The 18,794-nt window shown below is 42.8% G+C and overlaps 1 protein-coding gene across 2 annotated transcripts in view; it reads left to right on the forward strand.

The window, feature by feature from the left end:
• Positions 1-18,794, forward strand: part of Patj (PATJ, crumbs cell polarity complex component) — a 304,077-nt gene that overhangs the window by 51,903 nt on the left and 233,380 nt on the right. For both annotated transcript variants that reach the window (XM_087660182.1, NM_080398.1), the window contains 2 exon segments: positions 8,384-8,518; positions 16,879-17,040. In XM_087660182.1, the coding sequence (XP_087516308.1) occupies positions 8,384-8,518; positions 16,879-17,040 (297 nt within the window).

The following is an 18,794-nucleotide window of genomic DNA, read 5'->3' on the forward strand; positions in this document are numbered from 1 at the left end:
TTAGTCCAGCTTGTGATAAGTGGTGGTTTTCTGTCTTAGGTACTGCCCAGAACTTTTAGAATATGATCTTTCAAAAGCTCCTCATCATATATACTATTTTTTAAAACATTTAATTATTTGCTTGGTACTGTTTGTGTACTATCCACCCCCTCTGCAGGTAGAAATAAAAGAGGAAACTTTCCCCCAAATTGCAGTCTCTTGCTGTTCCTCTGTCCCCTGTGGATCTTTGTGCATTTGCAGCCAGTATGCCTGTTTGTTTGCTTAATGTGGATGAGGCAAAACGATGTCTAAGGTTTCCACCTAACATTTCCAAACATTTTTATACTGATTTTAAGTTATTAAGGTTCATATGATATTTCTCTTAAGATTGTGTGTGTGTGAGTGTGTGTGTGTGTGTGTGTGTGTGTGTGTGTGTGCGCGCGCGCACATATGATCAGTACCTATGGAAGTAAGGAGAGGGATTGGATTCTTGGAGCTGGTGTTATAGGTGTTTGTGAGCCACCAATACGTGTCCTGAGAACTGAACTTGGGTCCTGTAGAAGACCACTAAGGGTTCCTAACCAGTGAGCCATCACTCCAGCCCTCACCATAGCTTTTTAAAAATCTACTTATAAACTAGGAGAGGAGGTGTACACCTTTAATCCCAGTACTAAGGAAACACAGGCATGTGCTCTCTTAGTTCAAGGCCATGCTGGTCTACAGAGCAAGTTTCAGGATAGCCAGAAACCCTGTCTCTGAAACAACAAAACAAAAATGAATTATCCACTTATAATTGCACATTTAAATCATAAGTCAGCACCTTTTCATTTTTCTCCCTACAATAAATAAAGAAGATGTTAGCCAGTCAAAACCCACTTCACAGGTGAGGTTATGGGAAGCCATGTAAGTTGAATGGCGGTTGGATAGCAACACAGACAGACTGCAGCTTGGTAGTCATTCATTCCTGAAATATCTGCAGTGGAATCCCACTGTTTCCATATACTATGGTAGCACTTGTGGGGACAAATGAATAGGTCTCCAATCCCATGGAGCTCAGAATCTGGGCTTGAACAGGGACACAGGAGTGGACTGGCAGAACATGTGGTAGTGTCTTATACATCCAGAGAACTACTGTAAGTGAAGAAATTAACAGAACCAGGCAAGACTACTGTGTTTTTTGTTTTTTTAATCTTTCAAAGATGTAATCATTGACTTTTAAAGTGGACATGAAGGATAACTTAAGTAGGAAGACAACATAGAGCCATATGTTTGAAAACACCATGATAAGTGGAGAGCTGCAGCCCTGGGAACGGAGGCAAGAGGGTTGCCTCAGTTCCAGGCCACGCTCAGATACATAGGAGAGCCAAGAAAGGAAGTAAGTCAGTGCTATAATGAAGCCCGTTACTTTGTACGTTCAGTTAAATAAATAGATGAGGGGAAAACCAGCCCTTCAGGATTCAGAACAACTCTAATTGCCAAATATGCATTGCATAGCCCAGGAGAGTCTGTGCAAGGCATCTTAGAGCCTGAAACCTGTCAGTTTCCAATTGCTGCTCCCACGCTGCCATTTGTATTTTAGTAAAACATTTATTTTTCAGGTGTAAAAATTTCTTCCATGAGACATATATTCTAAGGCTCAGAATTAACAGCAATGGTTAGGGACATTGAATCCTTCTGTGGAGTACTTCTCTACTTGTCACCCAATTTTTTATGCTCTCTAGTGACCTCTATTCTGTTTTCTCCTCAGTGTCATAAGCTGATTTAGAAGAGGCCACTTTGGAGGCAGGGAGGCAGGGAGATAGGGAGACAGGGGATGGCTGAACTCGGTCTTGGAAAGAAGAATGTGGCCGGCTGGGAACTGAGCAGCAGCCCCATTGTGGCCCAGGACAAAAGGGTTTTCATCCACCTGGATCAAACTTGACAATGGGAAAATGCGAACCGAGGTTCGTGAGAAACACGGGGTGGTCGGCATGGACTTTGTCCCAGGACCCAGTGATGGAGAGTTGAAGTGGGGTGTGGTGATGTGAAGTCCAGCTCCTACCCTGCCTACAGTTCCATCAGGACGATGAGGTTTCAAGACTGTAAGCCAGGGCTGCCAGCCTGTTGCTTTCTTTAGATGGTGGCCTCCTTACAGCCACCCTTGAGGATGCAAAGTTGTCACTCGTGACAGCTTCTGATAATAGGTATGGTTTCCCTGCGAGGTAGAAGCTCTCTGCAGAGGCATGAGCATTAGCAGCCTACTTCTAGGAAGCTGTAAATCATGACACCAGCCAGGTTTCCCGCATCTGGGGCTATGTGTGCTTTTAGCGATGGCTTTCTTGGCAAGTGTTTACTATTAAGATGATCACGGTTCTGTAAGGAAAGGCATTAGCCTTGTCTTAGGGCGCTGTGCTGGGTGTCCAGTGTATTGTGAATGAGCATCAGTAATGCCTTGGGTGGGAGAAACAAAGAGCAGACCCTGTTCTGCAGCTCGGATGGGACAGGTCAGCAGATTTCACTTTATTTCCTCTTAGATATATTCCCCGAGCAAGTGAGTGTAAACATGCGGGTTTCACCTCCCTCTGCGTGAGCAGACTCATTTTAAGGTGGTGGATAATCTGGGCTCTTTAGGGGCTGCAGTAGCATCCCCATCCTGTCACCTGGGTCAGCGATCTCTTTTGAAGGTGTTCTGGTTTGCAGCATGCTTTTCTCATTTCCATGTGGGATCTGGTAGGCAAAGTTCTTTTCTAAGTTCATACGCAGCCGGTTGAGCTGGCGTGCACCTATGATGTCCTCACTTGGGAGGCAGAGGTAGAATTGTGAGTTAGACCATTCCCAGAAACTAGAGTAAATAAAATAAAATCCCGAGGAGACAGAGTAAGAGGTCAACTGTTTGCCTAGCCTTCAAAAGCCATGGTTCAGGTCCTACCTCCAGATGAACAGGCTGTGGCCATTCGTGCCTGTAATCTCAGCACGCTGGAGTTAGAGGCAGGGAAATCAGGAGTTCAAAGACACCCTCAAGCTGTAGAGTGAGTTCAATATCAGCTGAAGGTAAGTGTTATTCTATCGCAAATAAAACAAAACTTCCACAACAAGAAAAAAAAAGCGTGTAAAGGCATATATAACCAGCAAGTGGGAGAATTAGCACAGATAGCACGCGTTATTTTATCCTAAGCCTATACTGTTCTTTTTCCTTTTTTAAAAATAAATTTTACTCTGAGAAAGTTTCATACATTGAGTGTGTTTTGATCATAACCACCCATGAAATTTCTACCTAGATCCACCCCACTCTCCCCACACAGAGTCAAGTTTGCTGCTGCTGCTGCTGCCTTTCCTCCCTTCTCTCACCGAGTCCAGCTGTTTGCCCAGCCAGTGCTCTTGGAGCCTGCTCTGACCTGTGGTTGACCTATCAAGGGTCAACCCATTAAAGAAAACTTCCTTTCCTTTTCCCGACAGCTGTTAAATGCTGGGAAACTTATTTAGTGGTGAGATTTAATGCTTACCTTTCCTCAACCCTCAACCATGCTGGGATTTCGTTTGCCTTAAGTTTATGTTGGTCTTGTGCATGCTATTTCTTTGGATTCATATGTGTAACTGCCCTGTTGTGTCTGTAAACACAGTTTCTGTGAAGTTATCCACAACCCCCCTCCCCCAATCTTTCTGCTGTGTCTTCTCAAAGATCCCAGGCCTTGTGGGAAAAATATGGTTTGTACCTCCCACTGAAGGTTGGGTACTCCACAGTTTCTTATCCTCTTCACACTCGTGTGCCCCTATGGCCACCCACTGCAAGAAGCTTTTCTGCAGAGGCCTGAGAAGAGCAGCAATCAGTAGGAGCCCCTCTCTGCACTGATCTGTGAGCATAGCAGTAAGTCCCCGCCCCCTTCTCTTCTCTTCTCTTCTCTCTCTCTCTCTCTCTCTCTCTCTCTCTCTCTCTCTCTCTCGTCTCTTGTTCTCTCTCCCTCCTGTCCCACCTCTTTCTTTTTATAAATACAGGGTCTTACTGTGTAACTCACCTTGTAAACCAGGCTGATAACAAAGATCAGATCCTCCTGCCTCTGATTCCTCATGAATTAAATGCATGTTACCACACTTAGCCTCTTTTTCTTTTCTTTCAAGATTCTCAGTAGATAATGACAGATGAAGCTTAAAATTCAAAATATACAGAGGATGAAGTATGAAAAGAAGTTTCTTTCCCATCCGTCACCTGGATGCAGAGACTCTCAGGAGTTTTTAAGTGTGTGCTTTTTTTCTGTGAGTGGAAAATAGAGACATAGAACCAAATAGCTGAGGTACCTGAAGCTGTGCAGAGTTACTTGGGCAAGTCTCATGTTAGAAACGCTAGAAGATTCTCTGTTTCTGTCTCTGTTGCTCCCTTCCAGTATCCCTGTCTCTTTCTGTCTCTATCTGTATATTTGTGTGTCTTTCCTCTCAGTACAGCTCTGTTGGTCTCAGACTTTATGTGTCCCAGAGAAGAAGTTGAAAAGAATTGTCAATATATATTAACATAGTATTTTGACATGATATATATCATGACATGATTATACATAATATATAATCATATATAACAATGTTATATATTAACATATTTCTCAATATTCAAAATTAATTTTAGAAGAGATGAGCAAACCCTGAGTAAAGCGCTGCTTTGTTGGATTGGCTGATTGTTTGCCTGGTTTCTGAGGGAATGAAGCATCCTCCTCCTTCAAGACATGTAGCCTTCATCTTGGAATAATTGATTTTTGTTCATACTAAATTTAGTAACTTTGTACTTTTGAACATGAATGGGTATTTAATACTTTCACTTAGTGTGTGTATGCATCTGATGAGAACCAACCGTGGGCTTCCTTCTGTTCTGTTCTGTTTTATTTTGAGTTCAACTTTTATTTGGAGAGATCCTCCCCCACCCTATCGACACCTCCTTGGAACAGTTCTTTCCAGAAGTTTTTCTGCCCTGGAGCAATAGCACACATTTCCACTTGAGCATTTGCTTATCTTGTTTTCAGATCCTAAAAGTAGAGCCGAATGCATGCGCTGTGGTTTGCTTTGTGACAGGTTCTTTACATTGGACCGAAGGCTCCAGTTTTCTCAGTCTCCTCTTTGTCAGTTTTACACCGACTGTACACACCCACTGCTCACACCGTCCTCAGATACATCCATTTCTGTATTTACGCCATTACCTGTCAGAGCAGGATCAAGAGAATGCCACTGCTCAGTAGCTTTGTCAGTTTCCAGAGAACCCAGGAAGTCCGTATTGAAGGAGCATCAAAACTATAATAAGGAACGTGCGTGAAGCCATCCATCATCTGCTGCACCCACAGACGCCTGCCATTTTAGCACTTTCTGCTCTGCCTGAGAACTCAGGGTACCAAAGGGGTGGACAACTAAAAGGCAGATGCAATGGTTGACTTGTTTGGCTGCTAAATGGAGATGGGACAGGTAATTAACAGTACTGCTCCTGCAAAGAAGCCTGCAGCAATGGGACACGGCAGCCCACAAACCCAGCTGCACTCCAATTTAGATTCAGAACTGATATTAGGTAGGCTTCCCCCAGATTGACAGATTTCGTAAACATCATTTCTGGTTCATCGTGATTGAAGATGAAACATGTAGTTTGTTTGCAGATTAAGTTTTCTGGAGAACATATGGCATTCACAGATATATTAAAAAATAGCCTTCAAGGGCTCAGCCTTGTCTGTGGAGATCCGTGGATGCCATGAGCCAGTCTCCATGCCTAGCCCGTTCTTGGCTTTAGTATCCCACAGATAAGAGGGATGGACGTCCTCCAGTTGAATAGATCAGTAGTTGGAGGGGACTAGAAGGGAGATTAGAGACACTTCCCTTGTTTTACCTTTGTTTGGATTCACCTTTGATGAGATACGTAGTAAAGGTTTCTCCATATGGACAGCAATGGTTTTGGGGAATTATTCTCATGTAGAAATAAGCACTGCCCCATCTACTCATTTGCTCACACACAAGCTTTAACGGTTTCCCTTCTACAAGGGCCACCAGCAGACTAGTCACAGGGCTGACTAGTCTCTTCACAGGCCCCTTTCCCTCTGCACCTACCTGGCCAGTTTTACAAAATGACCTCCGCCAGTTGTCTTCCTGTGTTAAGAGAGCATCTCTGTGCAGCGCTTGGTAGAATTAGCACACACTTGCTCCTCACTAGCAGCCATACCTGCTGCGTTTCTCTGCATGCTTTACTGTAGGCTTATTCGATGCACGCTGCCACTGGATGTTTACTCAGACATTGCTTTCGTTCTGCTACAGTGGATGTTAGTTCTGAAGGCCAGGGCTGTTCCTCCATCTGCCTCACATTCTCGTTCAGTGCCTTATCTGCCATGGACAGCCTACGAGTATAACCTGGAGCTGTGGTAGATCAGTGGTGTAATGGTGAAGGTCTAGCTCTCAGGAAGAGAATGAAACTACCCCAGTCTGCAGCATTTCCTAGAATCCATTCTGACCAGCTCTAGGCTACCGAAGTGACATTGCTGGTCAACCGAGCTAGGAAGCAGCTCACACCCCACTTTAGTATCACAGGCTCCTCTGCAAGCCAGGACCTGTCCCCGCTGAGTTTGGCAACTAAACAAACCAGCCTTTTCATCTGCCACTTCGCCTCAGTTGTCTCCCTGATGGATCTTCTCTGAGGTGTTAGAATACTTAGGTCCTACAGTTAGGGGAGTGAAGGAGTAAAATAAAATAAGTAATTAGGCAGTGATGACTTTTGATTTCATTGCAGCTTTATATAACTCAGTCTCAAATATGGCCATATTTTACAGCTGGCTTTCAGCATTTCTGGATGAACAATTTGCTTTCATAATGCTGTGTAAGACAGCTCCAGCTCCCCCGGGAGATGGTTTCTGGGTAGACGTAACAGTGCGCTGTTGGGGTGTGTGGTGAAGGGCCCACGAGTCGGTTGGGAAACTTACTACAGAAACATTTATCTGAGAGTCTTGGCTCACCTCTGTCGAAGGAGCCACTAAGGAAATGACCCAGTTCCCTCCTTGATAGATGGGATTTGCTAGTCACTACCCAAGAGAGTGGTATGGCAGCAGTGGAAACAAGTCACAGGGAGACTAGTGTAAGCAACTCAGTGCCCACGTCCATGTAGGGTGATAGAGCAGCTTGGAATACTTGGTGATTAAGGGTAACTCTTTTAGAAACCTAGCCTGGGCCCCAAGTCCTTTGTGCCTGTTATAAACTACTAGTCAGTTGGACTGCTTTCCACTCACACTCGTTTGCATGACCATCACGGGGTGGAAATGAGCCCTGGGTGACTGAAGTAAGTCCTGTGCAGCACTGTGACTTAGACCAGACAGGTGAGGGATGAGGACTCACAGGGAATGGGGGAAAGAGTGGAAGAAGCCATATTGGAGATGCAGTGCTGCCTGGAGAGGATTGTCACCTTGTCTAGAACACTAAGAAGTGGCCCTGATGTGTAGATAAGTAGACTGTTAATACAGAGAATAAGACAGCACAGTGCTTGCCTCGTTTGAGTTCAGACAGCTGCAGTCAGAGTCACCTTTCACCTTTAAAGTTGAGTTTGGTGACTGTCCCAGAGTCCTTTAGCCAGCAAAGATGAGTGCAGCTAAAGTACTCACTCTTTGACACTGAGTCTTCAACATTGACTCAGGTCTTAGCCCACAAGAGTTCTACAAAACAAACAGAAGTAATCCCAGAGCAGATTGTTTCTTCCAAAGAACCGTTCTTATGAAATCTGACTGACTAGGGAGGGGTGTGTGAGTTCACATTCCGTCCAGTGAGTGCCTACTGGTCTGGGGCAGTCAAGACAATAGAATTGTATGTGCCTGTGCTGCTGCCTCCTGGAGCGTTGGAGAGGAAGGGCCACACAGACTGTGAACTAAGGCATCCTGTGTTACATGGGATCCTGTCTTAAAACAGCAGCAGAAACAACAAGGCCGCAGCTACTGTTCCATGGTGGAACTCTTGCCCACCATTTTCAAAGCTCTGACTTTGACCCCAAGCCCAGGTAACCGAGAGACAGAGAGAGTTATAAAATCAGTGTGTTGAGCTGAGAGTGAGGTGTGTTCAAGGTGGTTCTGACCTCGTTTAGATGTTCATTAACTTGGGATGTGAGGCAGTTTCGTTATTTTGGTGCTAAAGTGTAGGTTGAGGCTAATTGGCTAATAAAGGGGAAGTAGGGTGTTCTGAGGTGGGGGGCACTACAGAAAGTGGGAACACTGCATACACTGGGGGAGAGCTCAGACTCTCCTTTGTTTATCCTAGAATAGGAAGAGGGGTGATTCCTTAACTTACCACTTCTTTCTTGTGTTGGAAATTTTAGGATTTTAGTTATTGGTTCTAAGAAATGGGGTTTCAATGTCTAAATGATAGGCGATGGGGGTTGATTAACAACTGTCCTGTCCCTGTTGTGTTTAATATCATTGCTCTGTGCTCTCTGCAGCTGCTGCCTATCCACACTCTGAGGCTTGGTATGGAGGTGGACTCCTTCGATGGGCACCACTATATCTCCTCCATTGCTCCTGGGGGTCCTGTGGATACCCTGAACCTCCTGCAGCCAGAGGATGAGCTTCTCGAGGTAAAAACATACAGGGGGAGAAAAACATATGGAAAAATGTTAAGTTGTAGGAAATTGTGTTCACTGACACATGTCAGTGTGACAATGTCACGAATGCCAGCCATTTATACCAAGAAGTAACAACAGCTTATTGGGTAATAAGAAGTAGATAACACATTTTTGATTTTGTTTCTATTTACTTTTTTTTCTAGATGTTAAATCCTTTGAGCATCCTTTTGAGTGCTTGTCTAAATGATTGACAGAAACGTTTGTATACTAAGTGCTTTGCCTGCATGTATATGTGTGCACTCTACATGTACCTGGTACCTTTGATTCTCTCTGCGAGAGCAGCAGGTGTTCTTTACTGCCTTGCCGACTCTCCACCCCATGGTCCCTGATACTTGTTGGCAGCATATAGTCATATTATCTTCAGGCTCTGCAGATTGTCTCTGTGAGGGCAAGAGTGGAACAATGTCAGGTTTGTGTGTACCTTTGTCCTCTTGGGATTCCCCTCTCTGAGGGGCTGCCTCCAGTGGGCTTTCTCAGGCTACCAGTCAGTCCAGAGCATTTTAGGGCATAACTATTTGTCACCTGAGCAACTTTTACACAATCCTATGGATACATGTATAAAACAGGTATAAACATTTGCTGACAATAAATCATTCATTTATTTTAAAGTGATCCTTTGGTGTGCATATGTTTTTGCCGCTTACTGAAGGTGAAAGCTGGTTTACATACTGAGACGGTTGTGCTTGGTTACTTTCATATAAAGAACCATATCTTGGCTGACTTTGATGTGGCAGGAGCAGAGTGTCTTCAGTGTTGTCTAGATCTGATCAATGTTTGGATTTTATAATTGTCAATACTAAGTATGTTGTTTTGCCTAAATACATAATACAAAGTAGCAGATGTTTAGGACTGTTTCCGAAATTATTCAAAATTCTGTCCTTAACCCAAGCCAAAATTCATTTAACAATTTTTAATAATGCTCAAGTCAACAACTCAGACAGCAATTTTAAAAATCAAACATTTGAATTTAGTATGTCAATATATACTAATTTGACATTTATAGGAATGACAGCAGGAAATAATTTAATCATTGTATTTCAGGTCTGCATGCTTCCAGTTCCCATTTTAGGTGGTGCTGGGGATTGAACTTGGGACCACTAGTATGGTAGGCTAGTGTTCTACTTAGCTATACTTAGCTATATCGACAGCTAAGTCTTTACATTTCTATAAGTAAAAACTCTGTGGTTAATAGCAGCACAGTTTACACTGTCTTACGCAATGTTGTTGGTGTGGTGTGGCATGGTGACATGCTTAGTCCTGCATGTTGTATGGTCACACCCAAGGCCACAGCAGGTTGATGTTCTGCAGCATGGACAAGTACTACCAGAAGAAAGCTTGCACTCATTATATGCTCAATTTAAAATTAATTTGAGCTTATTTCTGAAATTTTTACTCTTGATATTTTCACAGCCCTGCATTCAGTTGCAGATACAGGGTCTGTGGTCCAGTTTAATAAGCTGGCTTCTAAGCAACTCTGCTTTGAAGTGACCTTCTGAGAGATTTAAAGATGCTGACCTTCCCAGCTTCCTGCTTAGCTAGCAGCAGAAAACCTTTGCTCAGGTTTCCGAACTCTTCTCATTGTTTGTTCATTCCATCACTCTTTTATTAAGGCTTACAGTTTGAGGAGGTCACACCTATCATGGTGGCACAGCTATGGTGCCAGGAGTGTGAGACAGCGGGTCACCTGCAGTCAGGGAAGCATAGACTGACCAGGGAATGGGGCCAGGCTACAAACCCTCAAGGACTATAACCATTGAACCACTTCCTCTAGTGAGGCCCCACCTCTTAAAGTTTCTAGAACCTTTCCAAACAGCCCCACCATCTGGAAGCCAAGATCTCAAACACAGAAGCTTATGGGGAGTATTCTACATTTAAACTGCTAGGTACTTAATAAACCTACCCAGTAGCCATGGTTCCTGTTTGATCAAAGTGAAATGATAAGGATGACACACAGGTTGGGTGCACCTGTGGTTCATTAGTGGTTGTCACCAACCTAAAGCAGTGTGTTGAGAAGTGCTGAGCTGAATTTTTGACTGATATGAACAAATATAAAGTTCTGTCTTAAGTATGAGAGGACAAGGTTTTAGAATCCTATTGCTTGCTTGCTTGCTTATGCATGTATGTATGTATGTATACGTGTATGTATGTATGTATGTATGTATTTGCGATTGAACCCAGGTCCTTATGTATGTTAGGCATGTACACTCCCAGTGAACTTAATTTTTGTTAATACTAGCCCTTATTTTATTAATTTATTATTTTTTATTTATAAACTTATTTATTAAAAACCTCGAATTAAAAATCATACACAGAAATTAACGAGACCCAAGTCTATACATCTCAGCAAATTCCTAGATAGTTAGAGCTGAAGCTGTGTAGCTTCACATTGAATCTTACAATTTCACCACTGAATATATTTTATGCACTTACCCGTTAGGAAAAACTAAAAACCCATGACCATTAGTATTAGAAAGGCTGTTAGCTTTATATCCTCTTTTATAACTTTTGTTGCAATGACCTACATTTGTTCTTTCTTATATCCTAATACTTTTTGTTCTCTTTTCTATATGTTATACTGTACCTATGTATTTGTTAACATACATGCATGTATTATTGCCTGTGTATCCTGCATGAGGGAGAACATGCATTTTCTCTTTTTCTCTGAGATTATGTGACCTCAGTTACTAGTGTACATTCTAAGCCGACCCCAGAGCTGAAGAGTACTCCATCTTATATATGCACCCTCCTGTCTTACCCACCCACCTGCCGTTGGAGAACTATGCTGTTTTTCTGCTGTTGTGAGTAAGGTAGAAATGGACTCGAGAGTACAAACATGTCTTTGGCAGGGTATGAAATGCTCTGGGTATGTGCCAAGGGGTGAGATAGTGGGGTCCAAGTGTAGGACTGTTTTTAATTTTGAGAAACCTCCACACTGATTTCCACCAGCGTGAATAATCACAGCCTCAATAGCTGTTCGCGGGTCCGTTGGTGTAGCCATTCTGTAGTTCTCACTGGCATTTCCTTGATGACTTAGGATAGCAAATGCCTTTAAGCACATTGGCCATTGGTGTTTCCTGTTTTGAGAAGTCTCTGTTCAGCTCATGTGTATTGCTTCGCAGTTTCCTTGGCATCCGATGTCTGCAGATCTTTTACATCTCGCTATCATTCCCTGTCTGAAGTGAGGCTGGTAAAGGAGATCTTGCGTCCTTCAGGCTCTCCGCACTCCTCCTTGTTTCCCTTGCTTCACACACACCTTTTGTTTTGATGCTGTCCTTTGGTTGACACTTGGGTTTAGTGTCTATGCTATTGGTGTTCTATTCAAAAAGTTCTCTAACCCAGTGTCTTGAAGGCTAACTCCTTTGTTCTATGTTTTCTTTTAGATGTTTCTGTGTTTCATATTTGAAACTGAGACCTTTGATCATTTTAAATAGAATTTTGTACAAGATGAAAAACAAGAGTCTAATTTCATTCTTTTGTAGAAATGCAGTTTTCCCAGCACCATTTGTTGAGTAGGCTGTACCTAGCAATGGGATAGCCTGATGTTTTGATAAGAATGTGTGTTCTGTATCAGTTAAGTCAAGTTAACCATACCCATCTCCTCAAATACTCATCATATTTTATGGGGGAAAGGTAGTTATTTTTAGATCATTGATAAGAGTGGCCTTGAGCTGCATATGGAAGATTCATGCCATAAATTTTATTGGATAACTAATGTTCTCTTTCTGGGCCTAAGATCATGTCTTTCCTGATTGACAAGGTATGACCATAGTTTTGAGACAGTAATCTGTGGAGTGGATATCATTGATGGGAATGTGATTATTAATAATTGAGAAATATTTGAAAGATGAAGAAGTAATAAAATCAATTTAATTGATTTAGTTCATTTAATTGTGGTAGATGGTAAGGTATATGTGACTAGGTTTACCAATGAATACTTTTTACATGTGAAATCCAGGGACCCAGAGTATAAAGTAGTTGATATGTGCTGGATGTTAGAGCAGCGTTGGATGGGTTAGAGTAGATTAAATGTAGCATCCCCATCGATCCCCACCCTGGTCGACGTAGTTCTCTATTCTTTATCTAAGGTTAGAATACTCTTTACCTCTACGTATAAAACAAAGTGTTGTGACAGGAGTGTAAACATTTGGGAGGGGGGGGAAAAAGACTCTTTTACATTAACATACAAAGTTAACACAATTTTATAAGCTTTCTTCTGATTCATTTTTTTTATTTTTATCTTTTTATTCTTTGTGAATTTCACATCATGTACCCTAGTCCCACATATCTCCCCATTGTATTGCCCTTGCAACCTCTCTCTCCCAAAATAAAATTAAAAAAAAAAAAAAGAACAAAAGTACCAACCAACCAATCAAGGAACCAACCAATCAATCAGCCAACCAATCAATGAACCAACTAACAATCAACCAACCAACCGATCAATGAACCAACCAACCAATCAATGAACCAACTCACCAACCAACCAACCAACCAATGAACCAACTAACCGACCAACCAACCAAATAAACAAAGAAAAGATCTTATGGAAGCTGTAGTGTGTCCCACAGTATACCCTTTTGCCCACATATCTTTATTTACAAATGTTCATTATAGTGAGTCATTGGTCTGGTTTGAGGCCTCTAACTTCTGCTACACTCTCAAAATTAGATTCTCACCAAGACCCCTTTCAGATATGCTAGTGTTCTCCAATGTCATGAAGATACTGTAGCTTTGGATCTGCATGATTAATACCTTCCTGAGCTCTAGCAGTTCAAAAATGGGGTAGATATTGAGGTAGACAAACTCAAAGACCTGGGTTAGGGCCTAGGTGATAATTGAGTTGGTCAGCCCACCATTTTTCTCACACCCACACTAATAGGGCAAGCTCTCTAGGTCTGCCTTGGCTAGCTCACCCAGTGCTATAGCAAGCAAAGAGCAGAGCCAGCTCGCTTGAGCTCTCGTCCTCAGAGCCAACTCTACTGTGCTACCCAGGCATGGTACAAGACCTGCTTTTCTGAGTGTTACAGCTAGTGAGGGTTGGAAAGTAGCTCTCCTCAGTGCCATAGCCAGTGAGGGGCAGGACCAGCTCTGCACAGCCGATGAATATGATTCCAGGTGACAGCCCATCCAGAGATGTCTACATGGTCTGTAGTCGTAATATGAGCCATGAACATCAACACAGGCCCCTGCTGTAGCATGGCCACAGAACTAGAAACTACAGTTTGGGCCAGGATTTAACCATGGCCAGTTAACAGGAGAGGCTACTTACATCAGACTTTTTTTTTTTTTTTTTTTTTTTTTTGCCCTCCCTTCATAGTGAACAAAGCATTCTTCTCTTTCTCTCCCATCTCCTCACCATATATTTGCATATTAGAGTTGCTTCTGCTGTGGCAGGGCATTGGGGTGTCTTCTGCCTCTTTTTCCTTTTTTTAAGTTGTGCTGGGGATCAAGCTTAGCCTTGCGCTTGGGGATCAAGTGCTCTGTTCTCAGTGGTATTCATAGCCTCAATAATTTGACATCTAAAGTGTAGATTCTGGTAAGGAAAGTTGGGAGACAGAAAGATGTAACAGTTTTGGAATTTCGATTTCTTTAAAAATCACAGAAATACCATAAGAATACATTTTCATTTAACCATAGATGTGGGATATGGGCCTGTTCCAGATTAATAGCTGCTGACTATGATTTGCTCATGCTCTAGCTGAGGCATGATTTTGCCCACTGTAGATAGTTCCTTTGATTATGTGATGTTTAGAATTCTGGGGACTTTTCAGAGGGTATCTAAATGCAAGGCCCTGAGAGGTGGGGTGAGTTGTTGATGGTTGTTGGTTGCTGTTGGTCGTGGTTTGTCAAGTAGTCATGAGTAGAGAAGAGGAAGAGAAGGAGGAGGGAGAGGAAGAGGAGAAAAAAATAAATAATTTGCCCTAAGGAACTTGACATCCCTAAGCAACAGGAAGTAGTCTAATGATAATTTCACCCCCTTCCCTTTCTATTCTTTTTTTCTCTCCTATGTAGCATTAGGGGATTGAAGTGTGGAGAAGATGGAAAAAAGAAGAACTCACAAAGTAGCAAAAGCTGACTACAGACAGAAGCCTAGATTGAGAGGCAGAGAAGTGTGTTGGGTTCTGAATTTGCCCCACATGCGTATGCTGTTTAACATATAAGAAAATCAGTTTCTTCTTCCACTGTGTGTTTGTGGGGGTCTAAAGAGCTGCCATCCATGTAATCTGTAGAGCTTCTGTCACAAAGCAGGACTGGTTTGTTATCACTGTGACAGACGTTAGTAAGCTTACGTATGAAGTCAGTGCTCTGGAAGCCTCTACTCATGTACAGTTTCTCATCAACAAGTCTGCATGATTGAGACTCAGTGTCACTTAAAAGAACGTCTCAGGATTAAGGACTGTGAGGAATATTGTGAATTCTATGCTAAAAATTCTAAAATAAAAATTCCAAGTTAAGTGAATGTACACATTAAAAGAAAACTTTGAAGTTAGTCACATAAACTTTTGGTTGGTCTCTCTGGCTCTCTCACTCCACCCGTCTCCTGTTCTTGCCTTCTCTCCTTCTTCCTCATTCTTTCCTTCTTCCCCCAATGTGTTTAATGTACTTCTTAGAGCTTAAAACCAGAAACACAAATATGCTTTGGGGTTAGAGGACCATGCCAAGTCTCAGCCCAGAATAGCTATTTACAACAGCCATAAATCTGCTTCGCTAGGGTTTGGTAATGGGAAATGTGACCAATCGTTTTAGCAGTAGGCAGTGAAGAGGACTACCAGGCACTGCTATAATAAGTGGAGACAATTCCAATGAATAAATAATGAACTAAATAAATATTTAAAGGTACTCTAAGATAGCAGCCTGAAAAGTGACTTTCTAATTTGTTGAAGCACCAACTAATAATTGTATATGGCTAGAGTCTCTATTTCCATGGTATCTCTTTGTGATTTAATAGACGTTACTGTCCACTTGACTCTAGAGCTTTATGTGTTTATTTCAAAGCCTAGTATTGTGGATATGATGTGACCAGTGTTCTGTGTAGAGGTTGACTTGAATTCTGTTCTTCAGACTCATTCATTGTCATAATGACTTGAGAGAGGCAGAGAGGGAGAGACTTTGAGATTCTCCCTGAGGTGTTTTGGTCATTACTGTTGTTTTACTCTGTGTCTGAATAATAAGAGACAGGCTGATATGTCTGCTTTGATGGCTAAGTACCGGGTGTGTCACAAACTTGAGTGTTGTTCCTAGGGACTGCGACTCCAGGCACTGCCCACTGCTGATAGAGTGCTTCCAGCAACCAAGTGTTCTCCTGTGTTCTCCGTGGTGCATTGGTAGTTTTGTGGAAGGGGTGCTCCTGTTACAGTCAGTTCTGCCTGTTACCTGAGCATTAGTGCCACACCTTCAAGAGACTGGAGCCATGACAGAAATATCACCAAAACAAAATTACCACTCACCCCTCTTATGAAAGCAGAGAGCTCCAAAGAGGTTATTAATGGCTGAAGTGTGTTCCTTCCTCTTCAGCCTTTAGGAATAGCTAACAGGTCACTCTCAGTGACATGCAGACCTGAGAGGACTTTGAGCTAAAACCATACGTGAAAATCACAATACACCCAATCTAGATTTCTAAATCTTCCTTGGTCCAAAATTTGATGCATCAAAAATATATATGATATTTGGTGATAGGGATTAACCATTAATTAACAGGGAAAAATTATCCTTTTGAAAGTAGGGCACACTGCTGTGCACTTGGGACCTGCGCACTTCTGTAATGCTGCACTAGCCTGCCTGTGAGAATGGAACTGGTGCTGGTAATACCTGTTACTGCTCTAGATGTGTGCGCTAAGGTGATGCTCTGGTGTGGGTTCACTGAGGAAGGGCGCTCTGACTGACCGTAAACTCCAACTGCTCTGTATCAGATGTGCTCAAATGTTGCTAGGCAAACAGACTTACAGTGACAACACAGAGGGAATTGGGTGTTAGGAGGCTGGCAGGAACAGTTAGTGCATTTAAGGAGGCGTGACAGAAAGCTGAAAGAACATGGTATTGGATTATGTAAAAGAGAAACCTCAGAGATGTGAACCATTAGATTCCTACCCAGGAACCGTACTTCCTGGCACATATTTTATAGTTTATTCTCCCCATTTCACTCAAGATGTAGCATGAATTTTTTTCAATCAAAATTCACCCTTAATTTGGATGTTTTAAATTATTAATAAAATAATATGAGTAATTTTAGGGCCTTTGTTTACAAGAATGGCGAAATGCCATCCTGTTTTCTTTCTGTTGCTTTAATTTTGCACCTGTTTACTTGTCGTTCCTAGGTCAATGGCGTGCAGCTTTATGGGAAGTCTCGCCGAGAAGCAGTCTCCTTTCTTAAAGAAGTGCCCCCACCATTTACCTTGGTTTGCTGCCGCCGGCTGTTTGATGATGAGGCCTCAGTTGATGAGCCGAGAACTGTGGAACCTTCTCTTCTTGAGGCAGAGGTATGGAGGGCTGTGTGTGGCCATTATGTATGTGTCCTTATAGGGGACACTCCAGAATGGGTGTTCGAGTATAAAGAGAGGCAGCTGCCGCACCCTATCTCATGTGTATTTGACTTAAGCAACATGTGGAATGGTTGAAATTCTGGATTGACATTTGGCTCTCTAGAGTTCCCTGACAGTGTCAGTGACAGTGATGTATATCAATCTGATTTTAGAAAATCCTTTAAAAAACAACTATAATTAAAAATTAATTGTCTGGATTCGTGATTTTTCCTCCTATTTCAACTTATTTTATCCTCACAAAGGTGTATCGTTGGTGAGTGTTGACTATCCTGGTCTTCCCTTTCTGAGAACCTTAAGTATACAAAGAATTCTCAATCTTCAGAGTGGGGTTAGAAGCTACCATAAGTGCAGAAGGTCAGAAATGGGCCGGGCCTTCCTCTGTTGTTGGTGTCTTCTCCTAAGTGCACTGCAGGTGTGGAAGGAGCTGTAAGGACATGTGCTGTCATCATACGCCTTTGGGAGCATCATCCTTATGCCACTTCCCTCTTTTCCGAGCAGAAGCAGTTTAATGCAGGGCCTTTCTCCTTACAGTTGGGCCGAGTTCATCCTTGGAGTTGTGTGCACCTTAGCCCTCTTCCACACTTGGTGTCTGTGCCTCTTAGGGCTGATGACCTTCATTTCTGTTTCTGTTGTGAAGAGTGCTGTGATGGTTTGAATTAGAATGACCCCAGTGGGCTCACGTGTTTCAATCTTTGGTGCACAGTTGATAGAACTGTGGGAAAGATTAGGAGGTTTGGCTGTGATGGAGGAAGTCTGTCCCTAGGGACAGACTTAGAGATTTCAAAAGCCCATGCCATCACCAGCACTCTCCGTCTCTTTGTACCCCCTCCCCTTCTGCCTTATGCTTGTGGCTGAGCTTGTAAGCTCTCAACTGCTGCCCCAGTGCCATGCCTGCTCTTCTCTGTCATGATGGTCATGGATTCAACTTCTAAAATTGTAAGCCCCAAATAAACTTGTCCTTTGATAAGTTACCTTAGTCATGGTGTCTTATCAAAACATTAAAGAAGTAACTAAGACAAAGGGGACTGCTTGCAGAACTTGCTTCTCAGGAGCTCATGTGAGAAGGAAATAAAGTAACATGCGCCAAGCTCTGAGCCTCATACCTACCAGCAAAGAGCTCCATGAATGTCAGTGGTGCTGTTCTTGAAGCCTCCAATCCACCATCTTTGCTTGTGATTTCCTAAATTGCCAGGAAGTCTGTAACTGCCATATAGTCTGGAGTTGTGCTGTAGACCCTTGAGCATGAGTAAATCTTGCTTTTCTAAGAAGGTTCTCATCTCCCTTTGGGCATAAACCATTTCTTAAAACTTCCTGCAATCTCAAGTTGCTGTTCTTGGTACTACATATGAAAGAAGAGCTTAAGCTTCTTGATTGACAGCTTCTCCTCCCTCCCCCTTCACTGTATAGCCCAGGTTAACCTAAGCCTGGTTTTTAGCCCAAGTCTGGCTTTGAATTGAACTCAAAATCCTACCTCTGTCTCTCCTGGGCCAAAGATGTGTGCTTTGTGCCTGGCTGATACCTGGTGGTGTGTGTGTGTGTGTTGTTGTTGTTGTTTCTTTGTTTTTCTCCCAGAGTTTTCTTTGAGTAGCCCTAGCTGTCCTGGAACTGTATCTATAAACCAGGCAGGCTGGCCTCACATAGAACCACCTGCATGTGCTTCCCAAGTGCCGGGATTACAGGTATGAACCACC

The sequence above is a fragment of the Rattus norvegicus genome, chromosome 5 (assembly GCF_021556685.1).
Source record: "Rattus norvegicus strain SHRSP/BbbUtx chromosome 5, alternate assembly SHRSP_T2T, whole genome shotgun sequence".
Classification (NCBI taxonomy): Eukaryota; Metazoa; Chordata; class Mammalia; order Rodentia; family Muridae; genus Rattus; species Rattus norvegicus.